Source organism: Chelonia mydas, chromosome 6, assembly GCF_015237465.2.
Source record: "Chelonia mydas isolate rCheMyd1 chromosome 6, rCheMyd1.pri.v2, whole genome shotgun sequence".
In the NCBI taxonomy this organism is placed as follows: Eukaryota; Metazoa; Chordata; order Testudines; family Cheloniidae; genus Chelonia; species Chelonia mydas.
The window spans coordinates 100,809,586-100,829,616 of record NC_051246.2 but is presented as its reverse complement, the minus strand read 5'-3'; the positions used below and the strand labels follow the sequence as shown (position 1 = coordinate 100,829,616).

Genomic DNA, 20,031 nt, shown 5'->3' with positions numbered 1-20,031 from the left:
CTGCAGTTGTACTTTTATTGTTATGGTTTGTTTGTTCATGGGGAGGGGGCTGGAATAAGCTATACTAGCAAAAGTGCAGTTTTGCTGTTATAAACTGCATCCATACTAGGAGTGCTTTGCTGGTATAATATTCTGATATGGCTATACTGGTAAAGCGCTCTTACTGTAGACCTGGTTTAATAATTGTATGTGGGGAAAAAAGCAGCATGTGATTTTTTCCCCCCCACCCCCACCCCCTTTAACTACTGCTAGTTTGACAGCTGTATATAATTTTAGTACTAAGTATAACCATTTCCTTAGAAGTTGCAGATGTGTGTAACTACAATGGCATCATAAACTGCTGTATACCATTTTACAAAGGAACTTTTACATGAAACACTGTACTGTGTTGTTTTGATTATTCAAAATTAATTATACTGTAGTTCATGGAACACCAGAGCTGCAGAAACATATAACTTTGTTTCGTCTGATCACTGGCAAGATATATGCCTCTTATAAAGCTTTGCACTGATGCTCATCTCACAAATTCAGCTCTTTCTGTTGGGTTTCCACAACTGGTGTAATTGAGAACTTGAGGAAAATTTAAATGAAAGGATAAAACAGTTATGTAACTCTGATTATATGTATCATAGGGAATGGTCACAGTAGAGGTCTCCCATCAGACTTGTGCAATATTTATCCATCATCACGAGAACCTCTATTATCCCCTCCTAATGTGTGCATGTGGGAGTGGACTCCATTATACAGATGTGGGGAAAGGGAGGTTAGCATGTGACTCTAAATAGTCATTTGATGAACAAAAAGAGGAAATGCCCAGCATATGTGGTGGTATGAAAGACGGCACAAATACAAGTGTGGGAAGAAAGAAACAAAAAAGGTCACTTGGGCGGAGCAGTTGCGTCAGGAAGTGTAAAAGAGGAAATGAGGGCAAAAGTGCATTGTGTTAACAATAATTTTTTTTAATAGTGCCCAAATGTGTGTAAGGTGCCATCAATAGACATAAGACAGGATCCCTGCCCCAAGGACATTACAAGCTAATTTTAGACAGACACAACAAGAAGGGGAAACAAACCAGTGGGAAGGAAGAAAGAACAGAAAGAAAATGGTGAAGGCTAGTGCACAACAGTATGGATCACAATGTTCTTCTAATGAGACTTTAAAATAAAATAGATTGTAAACTCTTTGGGGCAGGAGCCATGTTCACTTCTGTGCTTTCAGAGTACCTAACACAATAGGGCCCCAATCAGAAGTGGGAGCTCTGGGTACAACTGCAGTGCAAACCATAAATAATAATTCACAAGCATAATCAGCAAATTTCTTTTAGACCTCTTGGAAGAACTGGGTCTTCAGGAAAGCTTTGTATGAAGGGAGGTTAGCAGCCTGGGAGGATGGCTCTGGCAAGGTGCCCCATAAATAGGCATTGGCATGGAAAAAATAAATGGAGACAGTTGCGGGAGAAACAGATAAACTGACCATGGTGCAAGGCTTGATGCCCTGAGTGGATTGATCAGGGCAATGTGATCAGAGGCTAGGTTAAGATGTGGTTGGGTAGGGACTTGAAGGTGATGACAAAAAGTTTGAACCTGATGCATTGTGGGAATGGGGCAGGCAGTAGAAATATCCAGAGGGGTGGTGACACATCATAAGACTAATGGACAGGGAAAATGTTCTCACCAGTGATGATGATGATGATGGAGGGAAGATCAGAGTCTGTGCTCTTTGCCATGCTCAGCTTGCAGGAGGTATCAGAGATTCCAGACTGGATGGAGGGTAAGGGAATGGGGTAGAGAGAGATTCTTGGAAGTCCTCATTAAACAGAGAGACTGAAATAGTGACTGGTATTTCTCAAAATTGAACTGAAAGTTAATACATTCTTATATAGCTATCTATAGTGCAATAATAAATCACTGGAGATTCTTCTAACAAATGTTTGACACCACATATACTCTGATCTTACTATACACATAATACTTCTCATCTGAAAATGTCAAAAGCCCTTTACAAAAGTATTATTATTATTTATTTGTATTATGATAGCACCTAGGAATGAACAAAGACTCCATTGCACTAGGCACTGTACAAACAGAATAAAAGACATTCCCTGCCCCAGAAAGCTTACAATCTTATTATCCCCCACTTACACAAGAGGAAACTGAGCCACAGGTAAATTCAGTGACTTCCCTAAGATTGCACAACATAAGAATGGCCCGACTGGATCAGACCAAGGTCCATCTAACCCAGTATCCTGTCTTCCGACAGTGGCCAGTGCCTGGTGCCCCAGAGGAAATTAACAGAACAGGGAATCATCAAGTGATCTATCCCCTATTGCTCAATCCCAGCTTATTGCAAACAGACGCTAGGGACACCATTCCTGCCCATCCTGGCTAATAGCCATTGATGGACCTATCCTCCATGAATTTATCTACTTCTTTTTTGAACCCTGTTATGGTCTTGGCCTTAACAACATCCTCTGGCAAGGAGTTCCACAGGTTGACTGTGCGTTGTGTGAAGAAATACTTCCTTTTATTTGTTTTAAACCTGCTGCCTATTAATTTCATTTGGTGACCCCTAATTCTTGTGTTATGAGAAGTAGTAAACAACACTTCCTTCTCTACACCAGTCATGATTTTATAGACCTCAATCGTATCTCCCCTTAGCAGTCTATTTTCCAAGATGAAAAGTCCCAGTCTTATTAATCTCTCCTCATACGGAAGCCGTTCTATACTCCTAATAATTTTTGTTGCCCTTTTCTGAACCTTTTCCAATTCCAATATATCTTATTTGAGATGGGGCAACCACATCTGCACAGAGTATTCAAGATGTGGGCATACCATGGATTTATATTGAGGCAACATGATATTTTCTATCCTATTATCTATCCCTTTCTTAATTATTCCCAGCATTCTGTTCGCTTTTTTGACTGCTGCTGTACATTGAGGCTATATCTACACTTCAGCTTATGTCAGCATAACTTAAGTCGTTCAGGGGAGTGAATAAACCACCCCCATGAGGGACATAAGTTACACCAACAAGCGCTCGCAGGGGTGCTTCTGGGGATAGTGGGGGTGGCTGAGAGCCATTCAACCAAACTGTAAGTCTTTAAACCATGATTTGAGGACTTCAATAGCTCAGACATAGGTGAGAGGTTTATCGCAGGAGTGGGTGGGTGAGATTCTGTGGCCTGCATTGTGCAGGGGGTTCAGACTAGATGATCATCATGGTCCCTTCTGACCTTAATATCTATATCTGTGAATCTAAATCGGGGTGTGGCAGCACACCCAGCACCTCTAGTTCCAGCACCTATGAATGCTCATCTGCACAGTGCTGTGTTGGTGGGGGAGCTTCTTCCATTCACATAGCTTCTACCACTCATGGTTTTATTATGCCAGTGGGAAAGCTCTCTCCTGTCAGCACAGTGCATCTTCACCAGATGCGCTATAGCGGCACTGCTGCAGCACTGTTCCTGTAGACATGGCCACAGTCACTGACAGCAAAGACTGGAATATACATGTTTCCTGTCTCCCAGTCCTGTGCTCTAGCCATTAGAGATACTGCTTACCATACATGCATTTAAAACATTTTTGGGCTGATCCTCGGCTTGTTATCCTTATGGCTTACTGTGGCAGGACCTGTTTTCCCACGAAAAAGCTGTAACATTCTGGAACTGATCCTACTCCCATTGAGTCAACTGGAAATTTTATCACTGACTTGAAACAGAATAGAATTGAACTCTGTATCTGAACAGGATACATACATGAGATTTTAGATGCAATAGTCTTTATATCCCACAACAGTGTGCCATGAGATTTTTGCCCTTGACACTTCTGCAACAATGCTCATTAGCTGAATTCCACTTAGTTTTGTAAGACACTTAACTTTTGAAACCAATGATGAGTGTCTCCTCTTTGATGTTGATAAAGAGTCAGCTGTCTTACTTAAAGAACTTCTCCAAGTACTTGGCGTAAATTTCTGGGGGTGGGGTTATGATTTGGTAATTTAGTTTCTGTTTAAAACAGAATGGCCATGAGATAAGAATTGTATAAGGTAATGGTCCACAGTGTGCTTCAATGATAGAAAGAAGTGTGATTGCAGGGTATTGTTAGGAGGGGGTAATAAAGATATTTTGTGGTCTAATGGGTATTGTTTCCATTCTTACATTCAGTTGCTGGTACAGCTTTCACAAAACATGCAAGAATGTAAAATATCTGTTCAGTAGATAGAGGGAAAAACCTATCAGCAAGGAAAGATCTTAGCAAGACATGACCAGAATTTATCTCAGTTCTCCAAATGGAAAAACAAGCACTTTTTTGCTGGTGTAACTGCATCTACACCAGGGCTTTTGCTACTATAAAAATGTCATAAAAATCACACCTCTAACCAACATTATTGTATGGGCAAAAAATTATAGTGTAGACCTGGCGTATGTTGAAGGGAAAAATTGGTGTTGCTATAAACTAATTTGCAGATTTTGTTAATTCAGAATGGAAAACTCTTGATTTTGGATTACCCTTAAAACTATTAATTATGCTAATTTTAAAGGTGGTCAATTGTATGTGGATTTTCTTTTTGTAACTCACTTATGTGAATACAGTATTAGAGCAGGAAATGTTACCTCGTGCATAGAGTACTATGACTGTGAGCTGGGAGACCTGGTGTCTATTCCCTACTCTGCCACTAGCCACTTGGGTGACCTTGGGGAAGTCATGTCCCTCTCTGCCTCAGTTTCCCTATCTGTACATGGGGATAAATCTACCAACCTCCTTTTATAGTCTTTTGAGATCTGCTGATGAAAAGCACTATATAAAAGCTAGTAGTTTATTATATTTATTAGAGGTTTTATTTGGGTTTTATTTCTAGCTTTGTCACTGACTGAAGTCAGTCACTGAAGTCAAGTCACTTCACCCCTCTATACCTCAGTTTCCTCACTTGTATAATTCTATTGACCCAGAGTTGGGCAATATTTTGAGCTGTACAGATGAGACATTTATAAAAGTTCTAGCTGTTGGGTTTTTATTTTCTTAATAGAGAAAATGCTCTTGAACTCACTCAGAATGCAGCCGCACATTTAGAACCCATCTAGACTAACAAAAAAAAATGGGTGGGTGGGGTTTTTTTGTTTTGTTTTTTAAATTAGCTTAATTCAACTAGTTTAACTCAATTGGTGTTAAGTGGGTTTCTCAACCGAGTTAACACCAGTGCTGTTAAGATAGCTCGACTGGGTGGGAATGAAGCACTTTTTTTCCTAGTCAAGGCCTTAAAACATGTTTCTCTAAGGAATAGATGGTTTTCCTTCTCCCTGATTGTGCTGGTTTCTGGTTTGTTTTCTATTGCAATTTAAAGCATTTGAGGACAGATCCCCAGGTGGAGCAAACTGTCAGAGTCATAGCTCTATTTTTAAACCTATAAAGCTTTAACTGTATTGGGCCCTGGATAATTTAGTACTTCTCTCTGTGTGTGGATACATACTTCAGCAGTTGGGATTTGCTAAACTAAATCACTTGAGCTAAGAGCTCCCTGGTATAAATTGCAAGGATGCTGGTGGGGATATTCTCCACTGTCCTACACCTGTACTATCATTTACCCCTGTGCATAGTGGGTGTAAAAGCACTATCATGTCATTTGACGTCCATTTTGCATGAGGCTATGACTACACAAAATGCAAGGGTTAGTGTTTTCAGTGTTGGGTAGTTTGCTTCCCCTGCTTTGTTTTTTCTAACCCTCAATTTGTTGACCTTCAAACTTCTCTGCTCTCCCAGTCTCTTCTGGGCTAAGGGATGGGTACAGCCAGTTGGCACAGCTTTAATTTGGGTGCATTTGGTTCTGTCTTGCTTTTGAATATTGGAGCCGAATAATCTTGTTGGACTGAGGGAGTACATTCCTATAAATGGAAACATCACTACTACCAGGATACCCCTTGCCGGGGGGAGACTAGTACCCACTGTTAGGGGAGAGTGTGAATAAAGAAAGGTTTCAGAGTAACAGCCGTGTTAGTCTGTATTCGCAAAAAGAAAAGGAGTACTTGTGGCACCTTAGAGACTAACCAATTTATTTGAGCATAAGCTTTCGTGAGCTACAGTATGCATCCGATGAAGTGAGCTGTAGCTTAGGAAAGCTTATGCTCAAATAAATTGGTTAGTCTCTAAGGTGCCACAAGTACTCCTTTTCTTTTTGTGAATAAAGAAGTATCTTTGATTGTGTCCCCTAACGGAGCAATGCTCGATTTTGTGGACTATAAAGGAGTGAATTCCAGAGCTATTTGCCCCTGCTGCTCTCGAGCACAACTTTGAGGCCTGGGGCTGCTGCAACATCCCGATCAACCTTAACTTTTTTTTTTTTTTTTTTTTTTTTTTTTTTAAAGTCTGAGACTTTTTAAATTCGCACCCTCTTGTCAGGAAGGATTTTCATTGGGACGATCAGAGTCTCCCTCCTGATGTTTGCAGATCTGACCCCGCTCTGCACCGCCGCAGTTTCAGAGCGCAGTGCAAACATTGGCTCTGCAACGTTTCTAATCACACACGCACTAACAACTCGGATAAGGCCGAGTTGGGGACAGGCCCTGAGTTAGAAACTCTGAGGTGCCCATCCAGACTCGCAGCGAGGGAGGGGTGGCGGGGAGCCCTCGTGAGAGAGGAAACGTCTGTGTAACTCGCAGGAGGGGAGAGAGACTCTGGGGAAGTGGCGGAGAAGCAAGTGAAGGAGCCGGAGGAGGAGGGAAGGCAGCTGGTGAATTTCCTGTGAGCGATCAGAACGTGGCGCAGGGGGGAGCCGGATTTGCTGGGGCAGCGGCCGTGCTGGGGGTGTGGGCGGGCAGCGAGGGTGTTTTCATTTCCCCCCTCCTGCCTGCAATTGGGATCTCCGTGTGTGCAATGAGAGCGAACACCCTCCCCCACCCCTTTGGCCCTCCCCTCCCTTCCGTGGCTGCTCTAGTGCTGGCCCAGCCCACGTTTTCTCTTTCTCCCCTCCCTCCCTGGTCATGTGTCGCCTTTTTTTGTTTGCTTGCAGTGGAAACAGTTTATCGCTCTTCTGCTAGCACCGACCCAAATCGCTGCCCATCAGGAGTAAAGGGAAGGGGGGGGGAGGGAAAGCTGAAAGGGAGGTGGGAGGGAAGGTAAAACTGCAGGAGGGTCCCATGCTACTGTATTTCCTCTTGTGCCTTGGGACCCCTTTCCCCTTCTGCACATTGTTGGCTCAGTCTAAAGGAGGAGACGATGCCTTGTTCAATCAGATGAAAGTTTGCATAATAACCATGAAAGGACAGCGGTAAAAATCTAACCTCTCTCAAGCCAGGTAAGTTGTTGTTTGTTATATTTGAAGATTGCATAAGGCACTGCATTGGAAGCTCAGTGTGGCGAGAGAGAAATCGCAGATCCTTTTTCTGCAAATTTGATCAGCTCTTTTAATTAATTACAAACGTGCTGATCGGCTTTCGGAACTGCAGATCGTGTCTGTGGGTCTAGCTAAACCAAAGAAGGGAGTGAGTTGATCGAAGAGTTCTGTGTATGCCCTAAATGTGTGTGGTTGTTTTAGTTGCTGCCGCTGTTGCTACCTTGATTTCCTAAGACACTTAATGAACAGAGTTGGCATTGTCTTAAACTAAAAAGCCATCGTAGGCAACAGAGTCTGACTCTCCAGCTCTTAAGTCAGGCTGTCTAGTTCCCAATTGACTCTTTTAGCAAAGACATAATTTAAAAAAAAAATCCATCCGGTGTTCGGCGGTAGAAGGAGATGGTCAGAATAATAGATCAGAACGCTGGGACCATAACTCCTTAGGCTTCGGAGGTATATTGATAAGTTGCTTTAATGGCATGATCCAGTAAGGCCAATAAAAGGTTTATGACATCTGAGCAGCATTGAAGGTATGTTTGCTGCAACTGCAAATGGCACAGGCACTGTATAGGAATAAGAGCAGTTTTCCAGTTTCCTAGCAACACCATTGATTGACTCCAATCCCAGCCAGTCACGGCGTGCCTTTCCCCCCTTCAAATGTTTTTGACAAGTACAGGGCGAGTGTTGCAATGTGCCTGTTTCAAAGTGCAGCAGAACCCGTCTCTGGCTGCCTTTCATCCTCCTGCTTTATTTTTCCTTTGTCAACTCATTTTTTTCCTTTAAAGATACACATCTGTTCAGGCCTAAACTATGTCTCTGATAGTTATTCTGGAGAACGTATTAATAGCGGGTGGGTAGTAACCTTCCCCTCCCCCTTTCTTTTTCCTCTCAACCATTTCTGTTCCTCTGTGACGGGAAACGAAAGAGAGCGTAACTCATACCAAACAGAAAAGTTGGTAAAGGAGTTCACCAGTGAATAACTATTTACATATCTGGTGGAGCGACCTCATTGGCAGCAGATTAAAAAATGTTTGCTTAACTGCAGACTCTCATGTGATCAGGCATTTCTTTGTCTAAATATGGAGAGAGAAAAAATGCAATTTGGCATACAGTTAGAGTCAAATACTGGAAAGCTCACTTGTGGTTTATGAAAAAAATTGTTGCAAACCAAAGTTTAGGGGACAGCAAGCCAATATACTATAGCATGTATAAGGTGGCATTGTTTTTTCTTTAGTATCCTTAAGGGCCTAAATTGCAAGGTGCTGAGCATCTTCAACTCCTGCTGAACTCCAGTTGGACTTGAGAGTTGGAGAACCCTGCAAGGGCAGTGACCTTACTTAGTGCAAAGGTGAAAGAATCAGACTGACTTGAAACTTATTGTCTCTTTCCCTTCCTCATATGAATTCACTTACGGAAAAGTGTTCTGTAGTTTGATAACTTCTGTAATTTTTGGGGGGGGAAAGGGGGCTTCCTATGGACTTTAATCAGACTGTTTCCCTGCTAATGCCTAGTTCTATTAATAACAAACTGTAGGAAAGTTACCACTTATCTAGGACTTTTTTCATAAATGTGAAACAAAATAATTGTTACCCTAAAGAAAGACTTTTTGGTGGCTCCTGCAGTCTTTTTTGTTTGTTTGTTTTTTAATCAATAACTGAATATAGCAACTAATGTGTAAGTCCTTAGTCTTTCAGCAGAAGTCACCATTGAAATCAATGAGGAGTTTTGTCTAAAAATGGATGGCATGATATGGCCCTTTGGGAGGATACTGGCAAATAAGCAAATTAGACAGAAAGAGAGCAGCATGTTGTCATAGCAACAGTGCAATTAAATTACTTTACTGTCAGCCATGATATAATTTTCCTGTTTAGGAGATCATGGGGCATAACTTCCATTTGGAGCCAAAGTTGAGTTGCAGCATAGGTGAGCAGTGCGTAGTGCCCTGATTTTGGAGTAAACTGTAAAACTCGTATATATATTTATATTCCGGACATTCGGATTCTCTTTAGAAATCTAGAAAGTAGTGTCTACGTAGGCTCAGCCTCTCTGTCCACAGGGTCTGTGTCCGTATTTTTTCCTCCTCCAGCTAGCTTCTATCTCAGACCTAATTACTTTTGTTCTGCTTTTTGTAGTGTTTTTACTGTATATTAACTTATTTCTATGTGTGGTAGTGCCATACAGTGTGGTTTTTTTTAAATGTATCTTTGCATAAGCATGTTCTCTTTATCACTGCTGTGAAAAGAATTGCAGTAGGGGCACTCTTTCCCCTCTTTTATATCCCATGAATTCCGTCCTTCATTCGTCCCCTTCCCCAGAACGTTGGCCTTGGCTTCCCCCACCTTATCGCCTTCAGCCTTTTTCTGTAGGTAAGGTGCTTCAGTCCCTGTGTAATTCTGGCTGCCAATTGCTATAATTTCTCCTTCACTACTACAGCAAGTCTGTGATTCTATGACCAGGATGCCACATGTGTCCTTGCTAGACAGAGGAATTATAGTGCTTAATATAGTCTACAATATATTCTACACTTTTGTTTCCATGCAGGCATTTTTTTCCTCTTGTTAAGGACTTGTGCTGAAAGCTCCATAAGTTAGTGGTGGATGTAAAATTCTATCTTTTTTTAAAAATCTGCTTAATGTTTTGTTGTTTATGAAAACTGAAGGCACACTACTCCCCTTGCCATGCCCCCCACCTCTCTTTTTTGTTTTGTTTTACTCCCATCTGTTTCTGTTGAATCACTCACATTATTTATCTGGAAAAGCTTCTGATCTCTCCAGGTTCTTCTGAATATTATTGATCTCTCACTCCCTCATAGCCCCCTAATGCAGTATTCTCCACAAATGTTGTCACCATACTTCTTCTAGGTCACTTTTATAATACTTAACATTTCCCATGGATTCTCATTTATGCCACATTTCAATTAAGTTTCAATGTATGTTCCAACCCCCTTTCTTTACATGTACTTTGAAGTGTCCTGTTTTTCTAGCAGATGCCTCTGTATTTCTTGGCCCAGTCCCAAATTGCAGGATCCCCTTCATGTCTGTTTAAAAAGTACTGCTCCTAGTTGTGAGCGCGATCATAATTGTGCTATCGTTAAATTTGACATTTGCTTGCTTGTGCCCTCAGCCAGAGGAGGCAGAGTGACTTTAATCACAATGCTGTTGTGTTGTCTTCAAACAGCCGAACTTAATCTGAAGCAACTGGCCTTATTTACCCTGTGTTTTTTTTTTTAAAGTTTTATATACTTATTAAAAGCAGTATAAGTGGAGTATTCTATGGTTTGATACATGTATTCATCATTAAAGGGATGTGTGTTTTGGATTTCCTGTATGGAGTTTTGAGTACATGCAGAATTGAGGTATATCAGGATTATCATATTATCCTGTGGATTGAAATTTCATTCCTTTTCCTGACTGTAAATTATTTTATGTAACAGTCTTGGATGTGTGTTTATGTGATCCTGTCATTTTAAATGTAGAACATAAAAGGCCAAATTATTGACTGGGGAAGAGCTGTCAAAATGTTGTTATACTATAGCTGTCTCACCAGCTAACTTTCTTTCTTTTTTCCCCCCTCCCTGCTTTGGATTTACTCTACTAGGAGCTTCTGTCTAAATGGGTCCAGTCATGCCTCCCAGTAAGAAGCCAGAGGGCTCAGGAATTAGTGTTTCCAGCGGCCTGAGTCAGTGTTACCAAGATAGCGATTTATCAAAGGCACTTCATGAGGATGAGGACCTAGATTTCTCTTTGCCTGCCATCAGATTAGATAAAGGGGCCGTGGAGGATGAAGAACTAACTAACTTGAACTGGTTACATGAGAGCAAGAATTTGCTGAAAAGCTTTGGAGACTCAGTTTTAAGAAGTGTTAGCCCAGTTCAGGACATTGACGATGACACGCCTCCTTCTCCTGCTCAGTCGGACATGCCCTATGATGCCAAGCAGAACCCCAATTGCAAACCTCCGTATTCCTTTAGCTGCCTCATATTTATGGCCATTGAGGACTCGCCAACCAAACGTCTGCCTGTAAAGGATATATACAACTGGATCCTAGAACACTTTCCCTATTTTGCTAATGCTCCCACTGGATGGAAAAATTCTGTGAGACATAATCTGTCGCTGAATAAGTGTTTTAAGAAAGTGGACAAAGACAGAAGTCAGGTAAGATTCCAGTTATTCAGACATACCTGTTCGTAATGAAATTCATCTGCTCATCTTGAAATGTATTCACTATAGTCAAATGCAGTTTACGTTACTATCTCTGGTAATTTCAGTTCATTACATTCACAAAGCCAGCATTGCTCTAGGATGGTTCGTTCTGACTTTATTAAATTCATTGTCTAGACATCTGTAAAGAAGGACTCTTGGTTTTTTTTAAATTTTTCCAGCTGGTGTCTTTGTGCATAGTGGTTAAATATTGTTTTTAGTTATCATGCTGTGCTAATGGTTTCCAGCTATACAAGATGCATGTACTCATACTATCAATAGTGTGCAGTGCTGTTCTTGGTTTATACAAGTGTGTAGTGAGAGGGGATGCCATGTGTAAGATTCCATCCCCTTTCCCTTATCTGAATTGCAATTTGAAGAAACTTTGTCACTTGTAAAAATTCAGAAGAAGTTCAGAGTTCTGGTTGTGAGCCATTTTCCTGTGCACTTAATCTGCCTGGTCTCAGATGCGCTTAAGAGAATCTCCTCTGAGAGGACATAAGTGTGGCAGCGGCCATGGAGAAAGTTTGTGACACAGGTATTTGGGTCCCACCCTGTAACCACTGTGACCACCGGAAGTTAAATTTGTGCTCTTTTATGCCCATGCAGCCTCCTTGACGTTAGAGAGGTGGCATGGGTATGAGAAGCAGATTTTTAACACCCAGATCTTCACTATTGCTGTGTTTCTTGGTTTCATTGTTCGAATTTTTTCAGTTACATCTGAAGAAACAGGTTGTGACTGAGAGGAAGGGAAAATGAACAGTGTGTTGGGACCATTACTATTTCCTGCATCACTTTTTTTTTTATTGCATAAATCTGTCCATTAAGGGGAACAGTTGTCCAATTCCAAATGGCTACAGCTTCTTAAAGCAATAGGACTTATGAACCATCAGCAAGGAACTGCCATGGGCAGGGGTGGCCAACCTGTGGCTCCTGAGCCGCATGCGGCTCTTCAGAGGTTAATATGCGGCTCCTTACCTAGGCACTGATTCCGGAGCTGGAGCTATAGATGCTAACTTTCCAGTGTGCTGGGGGGTGCTCACTGCTCAAACCCTTGCTCTACCCCAAGCTCTGCGCTCACTCCTCCCCTTCCCCCAAAGCCCCTTCCCCTGAGCCTGCCATGCCCTCGCTCCCCTTCCTCCCTCCATAGCCTCCTGCGCACGTGAAACAGCTGATTGCGGGGAGCGGGGCGTTGGTGCTGATTGGTGGGGGCTGGGGAGCGGATGCGGGGCTGCTGACATATTACTGTGGCTCTTTGGCAATGTACACTGTTGAATTCTAGCTCCTTCTCAGGCTCAGGTTGGCCACCCCTGGCCACGGGAATTGGCAGGCTGCTATTTCTCCAATTTGTTCTCTAATTCTAACAGGTTGGTGAAATAAATGGCAGGTGAAATGAGACAGATTTATAGAAAATATCTATATAGTGGGCACACTGTTTGGTTTGAAAAATACGGATTTATTCAGCTTTGTATTTTTCATTTGGTTTAGCAGTTGCTCTGATTGCAACATATTTTGGCTGCTCCAAAACTAGATTAGGTGAGATCTGACCCTGAATTCTGTGAAAATGAAGCTGATGTAACTTTTAAGTGGAATAAATAATGTTCCAGAGAACACATAGATAGGCACTAACAACTTTTTGGTTAGATTTCCAAACTTTATTTGTGTTTGTTTTTTTTTTTTTAAACTATTTTGTTACTTTTTAAACTGTGGTTTCCTAGAATTCACCCTTTCAGCTAGTTTGGTCTCTGATGTGTTAATGCCACATTTGATAAATTAGTTGTTGCTGTACGTGAGCATGCATGATATTAAAACTGGCCCTTAATTCATGAATTGGAGCTCATTTCACTTGATAAACTAAAGTCCTAACTTCCTATTTGGAAGTGAAAAGGCAGGGAAAATGCCATACTATTCCGTATCGTGGCCTGTAAATCACACTTCTGACCACAACAAGCTAACAAAATAGGCTTAATAAAACAAAAAAATCTTGGAACAAGCCAGATGTGTGTTTAGCATTCCCATTTGCTTTTTGTTACACCCCTTTTCAAAGTTGCCTGTCTAGATTACAGGTTCCCTGCTATGTGTGTATGTCAAGCGTCCAACAGTCTTTTGAGATCATAAGTAATACCACAAAGTAATCCTCTATAGGAAAATAGAGAAACTTGGGTTCCTCTTGCACTAAGCATGACTCTGGAAAACTGATCACCTACAATTGGTGCTCATGAGCACAGTGGTGGTACCATGTCAGTTGTTAAGGCAATGTTTTAGAAATCCCAACTAAAATAAATAAGGAGACTAGGTTCTGATCTTTTCTTGAGAAAATGAGCTGTCAAAAATGTACAAATATCTGTCTGTCCACTTCCCAGTTCCTCATAACACCCACTTCTCCTGATGGGAACCAGCAGTAACATTGGTGAGATCTCCATTGTCGATTTAAAATGTACATTGAGTTAGGTCACTTAAATACCCTCCTGGGTTTCTTGCGTCTTCCCAGGGCAAGAGTGCTGGCATTTTGAGGCCTGCACGCATGGCACTCACTAGCTGCAACTGCTGATTCAGTTGCTTTGGCATCTAACTGTAGACTTGGGGGAAGCAGTAGGCTTTACCTGTTGTGTGTATTTTACAACAGGTAACTGGATAATTTGTAAAAGACCTGTTCAAAAGGCATAGTGCAAACCAGGGATCGGCAACCTTTAGCCCCCTGGCGGGCTGGGCCGGTTTGTTTACCTGCTGCGTCCTCAGGTTCGGCCGATCGCAGCTCCCACTGGCCGCGGTTCGCCGCTCCAGGCCAATGGGGACTGCGGGAGGCAGCAGCCAGCACATCCCTCAGCCCGCACCGCTTCCTGCAGCCCCCGTTGGTCTGGAACGGTGAACCTGCGGACGCGGCAGGTAAATAAACCGGCCCAGCCTACCAGGGGGCTTACCCTGGTGGGCTGCTTACCAAAGGTTGCCGATCCCTGGTTTAAATACAGACTGAATCTTTGTTTTAAGATCACAAAACCCCCCCAGCCCTCTCTGACCACAGCAGCCCGGGCCTGGGAGAGAGGCACCTCTCCCCGGCTGTGGCAGAAGCCCAGGTCTGGGGCTGGGGGAGAGGCATCTCTCTCCCCTGCATGCCTGTGCAGCCCTTGATAGCCTGCTGCGTGGCTACGCAGCTTAGAGGGAACTTAGATCCTCAGGCTGCTAGATTTGTGCTGGGAGCTTCCTCTCTTTCCATTATAGAGCTCTGTGTTATCTAGACTGAGATGTGACATGAGTAGAACTGGTTAAAAATATGTTTCTGGCGAATTTCACTAACTTTTTCCTGTTGCTTTGCACATATGTAGTGGACGATAGGGAGACTTTGCAGCAGCTGACTTACCATGTTTAAGGCACAGGATGCTTCTGTGTTCTCTTTATTGTGGAAGCTTGACTATTTTTTTTTATATGGTACCTTGTGGACTGCACAGGTGAAAGGAATTTCAATCTGAACCCTTCAATTTCATGACTCTTGCATTTAGGGCAACCTTCTGTGTACTTAATTGGGCATGGCTTCTTGTGTATTTGTATATGAGAGAGAGAGAGAGAGTGCTTGATTTTTGTGTCCTGTGCTCTGTGCCACTGGAAAAAAGATGTACAAACTGCATCACTGCTCCTTTTTCAAAGTTCTGATGTTGTCACACTGATGTTTGTGAATGGTGGAAAAGAAACTTTGGGTGATACAGTACAAAGGTTTGTTCAGATATTGCCATTACTGTATAATGTCTTTACGCTAGTAATATGACATTGTCTTAACCAACAGACACTTTGTAGATCAATAAAAGCCAGGATTACTAGGTAATTTTTCTAGGATGGTGATTATCTGGGGTGGGCAAAGAAAGAAAACACTAGTACTTTGTAGTACAAAATCTCTGATTTGAGTTTAGCATTTAATAATAGTCTACCAGCATATATAAAATATCACATGATCCTAAGCGTAGAAGGAGTTCCCTGGCTTTGTTTGTACTACTAGACCTATGAATTCAGTGATTCAGGTTAATCTTATTGCAAATGTTCAGATTTAAATGCCCTGTATTGTATGTCCCATTTAGTACAATCCGTTAGCCCATGACTTTTCCGACTTCCCTACCATCTGGTCCTTGGCTATAGAAAGGAATTTTTCTTGTATATGTGTCTCCATAGCAACGAGTTTGCAGTTGATATGGAAAGTAAGCAGTTGCCTTAGCAACGGAGTTACTGATGTGGCAGCTCCTCTGCTTTCATGGAAAGGGCTAAGCTAGTTCAGACGCATTATGTAGGTTTGCTGTAATTATAGCTGCGCCCACTAGTGCTGCTGTAGTTAAGAGTCTACAACACTTTTTTGTTTGAACCCCTATTTTTTTCTCCCCAGACATTTATGTATTGAGCCTAGGTATTCACCCTTTGCTGAACCATAGCTGACAATATCTTAGCTCCAGAGCATGTGGCTCATGTATGCTTTCCAATTTCTGAAAAACAAGAACTTGCTTGGATCATTACCGTCTTATAAGTAGGTGAAGGGAAAGGATGTCTATCATATTAGGAGGTGTTTTTTCTTTTCTTTTCATCTTCTGTTGTAAATTAATGGAAGTTTCTTTCTAATCAGTGACCTGTAGCAGCAACCAGTCATAAAACTTTAGTGCCATTCCTGTACTCCGTTCTGCTACTAAGATGGACTTCTACCAGGCTTTTTCTGCTTCCTTGAAGGCTCATCCGAGTAGCAGGGCACCTCTTTGTGACTTTCTTGGATTCTCCGTATTAGAATGGGGAAATGCTTGCTAAAGGGGCTGTCCACAGCGGACAAACCCAAGACCATCAAGTGTTTCCTTTTAGACTGACGCTCGTGCTGAGGGAGCTCAGATCGGGGCCTGTGGACCAAGATGGGAATAAATGGCCCATCACCCTGGTGTGATATGGTGTTTATTCATTGAGGCTGATTGCTGATAATTGGGTAATGATGATCAGGCCAGGATCCCCCTTCACCTGGAATAGGTTCAGAGCTCTGAGAGTGTCTGCATACTTGTTTGGCCATGAGGTGAACTGCTCCAGAGTTACCCTTGCTTAATGGATTTGCCTCCATTATAGCTGATGGCATGGTTGCATGGACATGTACACTAACTCTTTATTTCCTGGTTTTCACAAGCTTGAGTTTTGCTGAATCTGACATTCTGGAAGGGCACAATGTACCACAAGACAACCTTAACTCTGTTGACTAATGTCTGGGCTTCACTGGTCAGTATAACTGTGTTGCTCAGGGATGTGGATTTTCCCTGAGCAATGTAGTTTGCAGCAGGGGTTATGCCAACAGGAGATGGAGTACGTATGATGATGGAAGAAGCTCTCCCATCAGCATAGGTAGCATCTTCACAGTGGTGCAGCTTCCGCGCTGTGTGTGTAGACAAGCCCTAAGTTTTCAGAATGGAGAGGTGTAAATAGTGGTGTCCCCCAGCCGTCTGTACTGGGACAAGTACTGCTCAACATATTCATAAATGCTCTGGAAAAATGGGTAACCAGTGAGGTGGCAACATTTGCAGATGATACAAAACTACTCAAGATAATTAAGTTCAAAGCAGATTCTGAAGCGCTAGAAAGGGATCTGATAAAACTGGGTGACTGGGCAACAAAACGGCAGATGAAATTCAGTGTTGATAAATGCAAAGTAATGCACGCTGGAAAACATAATCCCAGCTATACATATAAAATGATGGGGTCTAAATTAGCTGTTACCACTAAAGAAAGTTCTTGGAGTAATTGTGGATAGTTCTCTGAAAACATCCACTTAATGTGCAATATCAGTCAAAAAAGCTAATAATGTTGGAAATCATTAGGAAAGGGATAGAGAATAAAACGGAAAATATCACATTGCCTCTATATAAATCCATGATATGCCCACATCTTGAGTACTGTGTGCGGATCTGGTCATGCCATCTCAAAAAAGATATATTGGAATTGGAAAAGGTACAGAAAAGGGCAATAAAAATGATTAGGGGTATGGAACAGTTTCCATATGAGGAGAGAATAATAAGACTGGGACTTTTCAACTTGGAAAAAAGACAATTAAGGGGGGATATGATAGAGGTCTGTAAAATCATGACTGGTGTGGAGAAAGAGTAATTAGCACTTCCTTATTTACTTTCTCATAACACAAGAATTAGAAGTCGCCAGTGAATTTAATAGGTATTAGGTTTAAAACAAAAGGAAGTAGTTCTTCACACAACGCACAGTCAACCTGCAGAACTCCTTGCCAGAGGATGTTGTGAAGTCGAAGACACTAACAGGTTTCAAAAAGGAAATAGATAAGTTCATGGAGGGTAGGTAGGTCCATCAATGGCTATGGGGGGGAGGGGAGGGGCAGGGATGGTGTCTTAGCCTCTGTTTGCCAGAAACTGGGAATGAGTGACACACAGAATGGATCACTTGATGATTACCTGTTCTGTTCATTCCCCTGAAGCACTGGGCATTGCCCATTGCCCAGTATCCTGTCTTCTGACTAGATGGACCATTTGCCAGACCCACCATGGCTGTTCTTATGTTGTTTGTTGTTTTGTTTTTGTCAGTGAACCTCTCACCTAATGAGAGTTTAGTGGAGATGCTGTAGATACGTGTTCCCCATCAATCATTCTGAACTATGAAATTCAGGGAGCTCACTGTGATTTGCACCAGAACAGCAGGAAACTGTTTCCTTCTTCTCACTTTGGGAGCTCATGCAGAAAGGAGTCCTCATGGCAGAGAGGGGAGAGGATTTTGAGGCAAAGTGATTTTTTAATATACATGGCTTTTCTCTGATCTGTTAATGCCCTGGCTTTTGATAGGTAAAATGCCACTAATAGGGGTAAGACATTAGTTAGAATGGGATGAAAGGGAGCCTGCATAGGCTGCCTTAAACCAATCTGCATATGCACATTCACCGACAGTGACACTTTCTGCATTACTTGGGAAATAATTTTTCGTAGGGAGATCCTTGGCACTCTGCTGGGATTTATAATAGTCCTTTCTGCCTGTGATCACCTTGTCTGACCAGAATAACTGAAGCCACAGAATTTTAGCAATTTCTGAATCAAGCCAATAACTTCTGGTTGAGCAAGAGGGTATCTTTTAGAGAGACTTCCAGTTTTAATTTTTAAAATATCAGTTGATCAAGAATTCATCACACCCCTAGTTAAGTTGTTACAATTGTAATATGCACTCCGTTGAATTCATGTTAAAAATTAGGCATTGATTTTTTTTGTTTCATTTTCAAGCCATTGGATCTTGTTATGCTTTAGTCTGCTAGATTAAAGAGTTCTTTACCATCAGAAATCTTCCAGTGTAGGTACTTAGACGATGATCAAATCACCTCTTACTCTTTTTCATTTACTCTAGAGAAGGTTGAGTTCTTTAGGGCTAGACTACACTGGCAATGCTAAAGCGCTGCTGTGCCAGCGCTTTAACGTGGCTTGTGTGGTCGTGGCGGAGCGCTGGGAGACAGCTCTCCCAGAGCTCTAAAAAAAACCCCACCTTCCCAAGGGCCGTAGCTCCCAGCGCTGGGGCACGGTCTACACTGGCGCTTTACAGCGCTGAAACTTGCTGCGCTCAGGGGGGTGTTTTTTCACACCCCAGAGCGAGAAAGTTGCAGTGCCGTAAATTGCCAGTGTAGACAAGCCCTTTGTCTCTTTGCTGTAATGTAGTTTTTTTCCCAGACCTTGAATCATTTCTGTAGTGCGTTTTTTGTTTGTTTGTTTTTTTAAACCCCTTTCAGCTTCCTTTTGGAAATGTAATCACCAGAACTGGGCAGTGTTCGAACAATGCTCTGACTGATGCCTTAAAGGTAATATCACCTCCATGTATAAAACAGGGAGTTAAGAATCTCTTCCATCCCCTACAATTCATTGATTTCCAGTGAGGGTTATGTAAGGTGGGAGAACACGCTTTGTGATTCAGGACTGTCTATGTTTTATCTTGTACAGCTCCAAACACATTGTCAGTATGTCACTAATAATAATGAATTGCTACCTCTGTCCATAGAGCTCTCTGAATTCTTTATGCAGGTCACCTGCATCCTGTGGCTCTTTCTTTAAGAGACCTGACAGGCATGCCATGGCAGTAACTTCCCAATTTTCTGGGGTTGGGAGCAAGCTGAGAGGCGTTTTGTGAGTCGAAGTTGCTAGACAGGAAAATGGGAACAAGCTGCCCATGTTTGTTGCGGTGATAGTAGCTGGCTACTTAAGTGAGGATGGGGAGGTGAGATGCTCTGTTGGCAACTAGACTTTAGGGCTGAGTTAAGGGACAGGAATAGCAGTATAAAAGTTTTAAGGCTTCTTTTGCCACTGGAGAGTTGTGCCGTTGTCTTCACTGGGAGCAGGATTGCACCCTCAATGGTTCCTAAATGTTTAAACACATGCCTAACTTTAAACGTGAGAGGTTTCAGAGTAACAGCCGTGTTAGTCTGTATTCGCAAAAGGAAAAGGAGTACTTGTGGCACCTTAGAGACTAACCAATTTATTTGAGCATAAGCTTTCGTGAGCTACAGCTC

The 20,031-nt window shown here is 42.2% G+C and overlaps 1 protein-coding gene across 20 annotated transcripts in view; it reads left to right on the top strand.

The window, feature by feature from the left end:
* The window catches only part of FOXN3 (forkhead box N3), a 307,996-nt gene that overhangs the window by 120,927 nt on the left and 167,038 nt on the right, over positions 1-20,031 (top strand). For 10 of the 20 annotated variants that reach the window (XM_027818310.3, XM_043550123.1, XM_043550130.1 and 7 more), the window contains one exon: positions 10,924-11,480. In XM_027818310.3, coding sequence (XP_027674111.1) covers positions 10,938-11,480 — 543 coding nt within the window. In that variant the 5' untranslated portion in view covers positions 10,924-10,937. The other 10 variants (XM_043550131.1, XM_043550127.1, XM_043550120.1 and 7 more) reach the window with 6 other exon arrangements.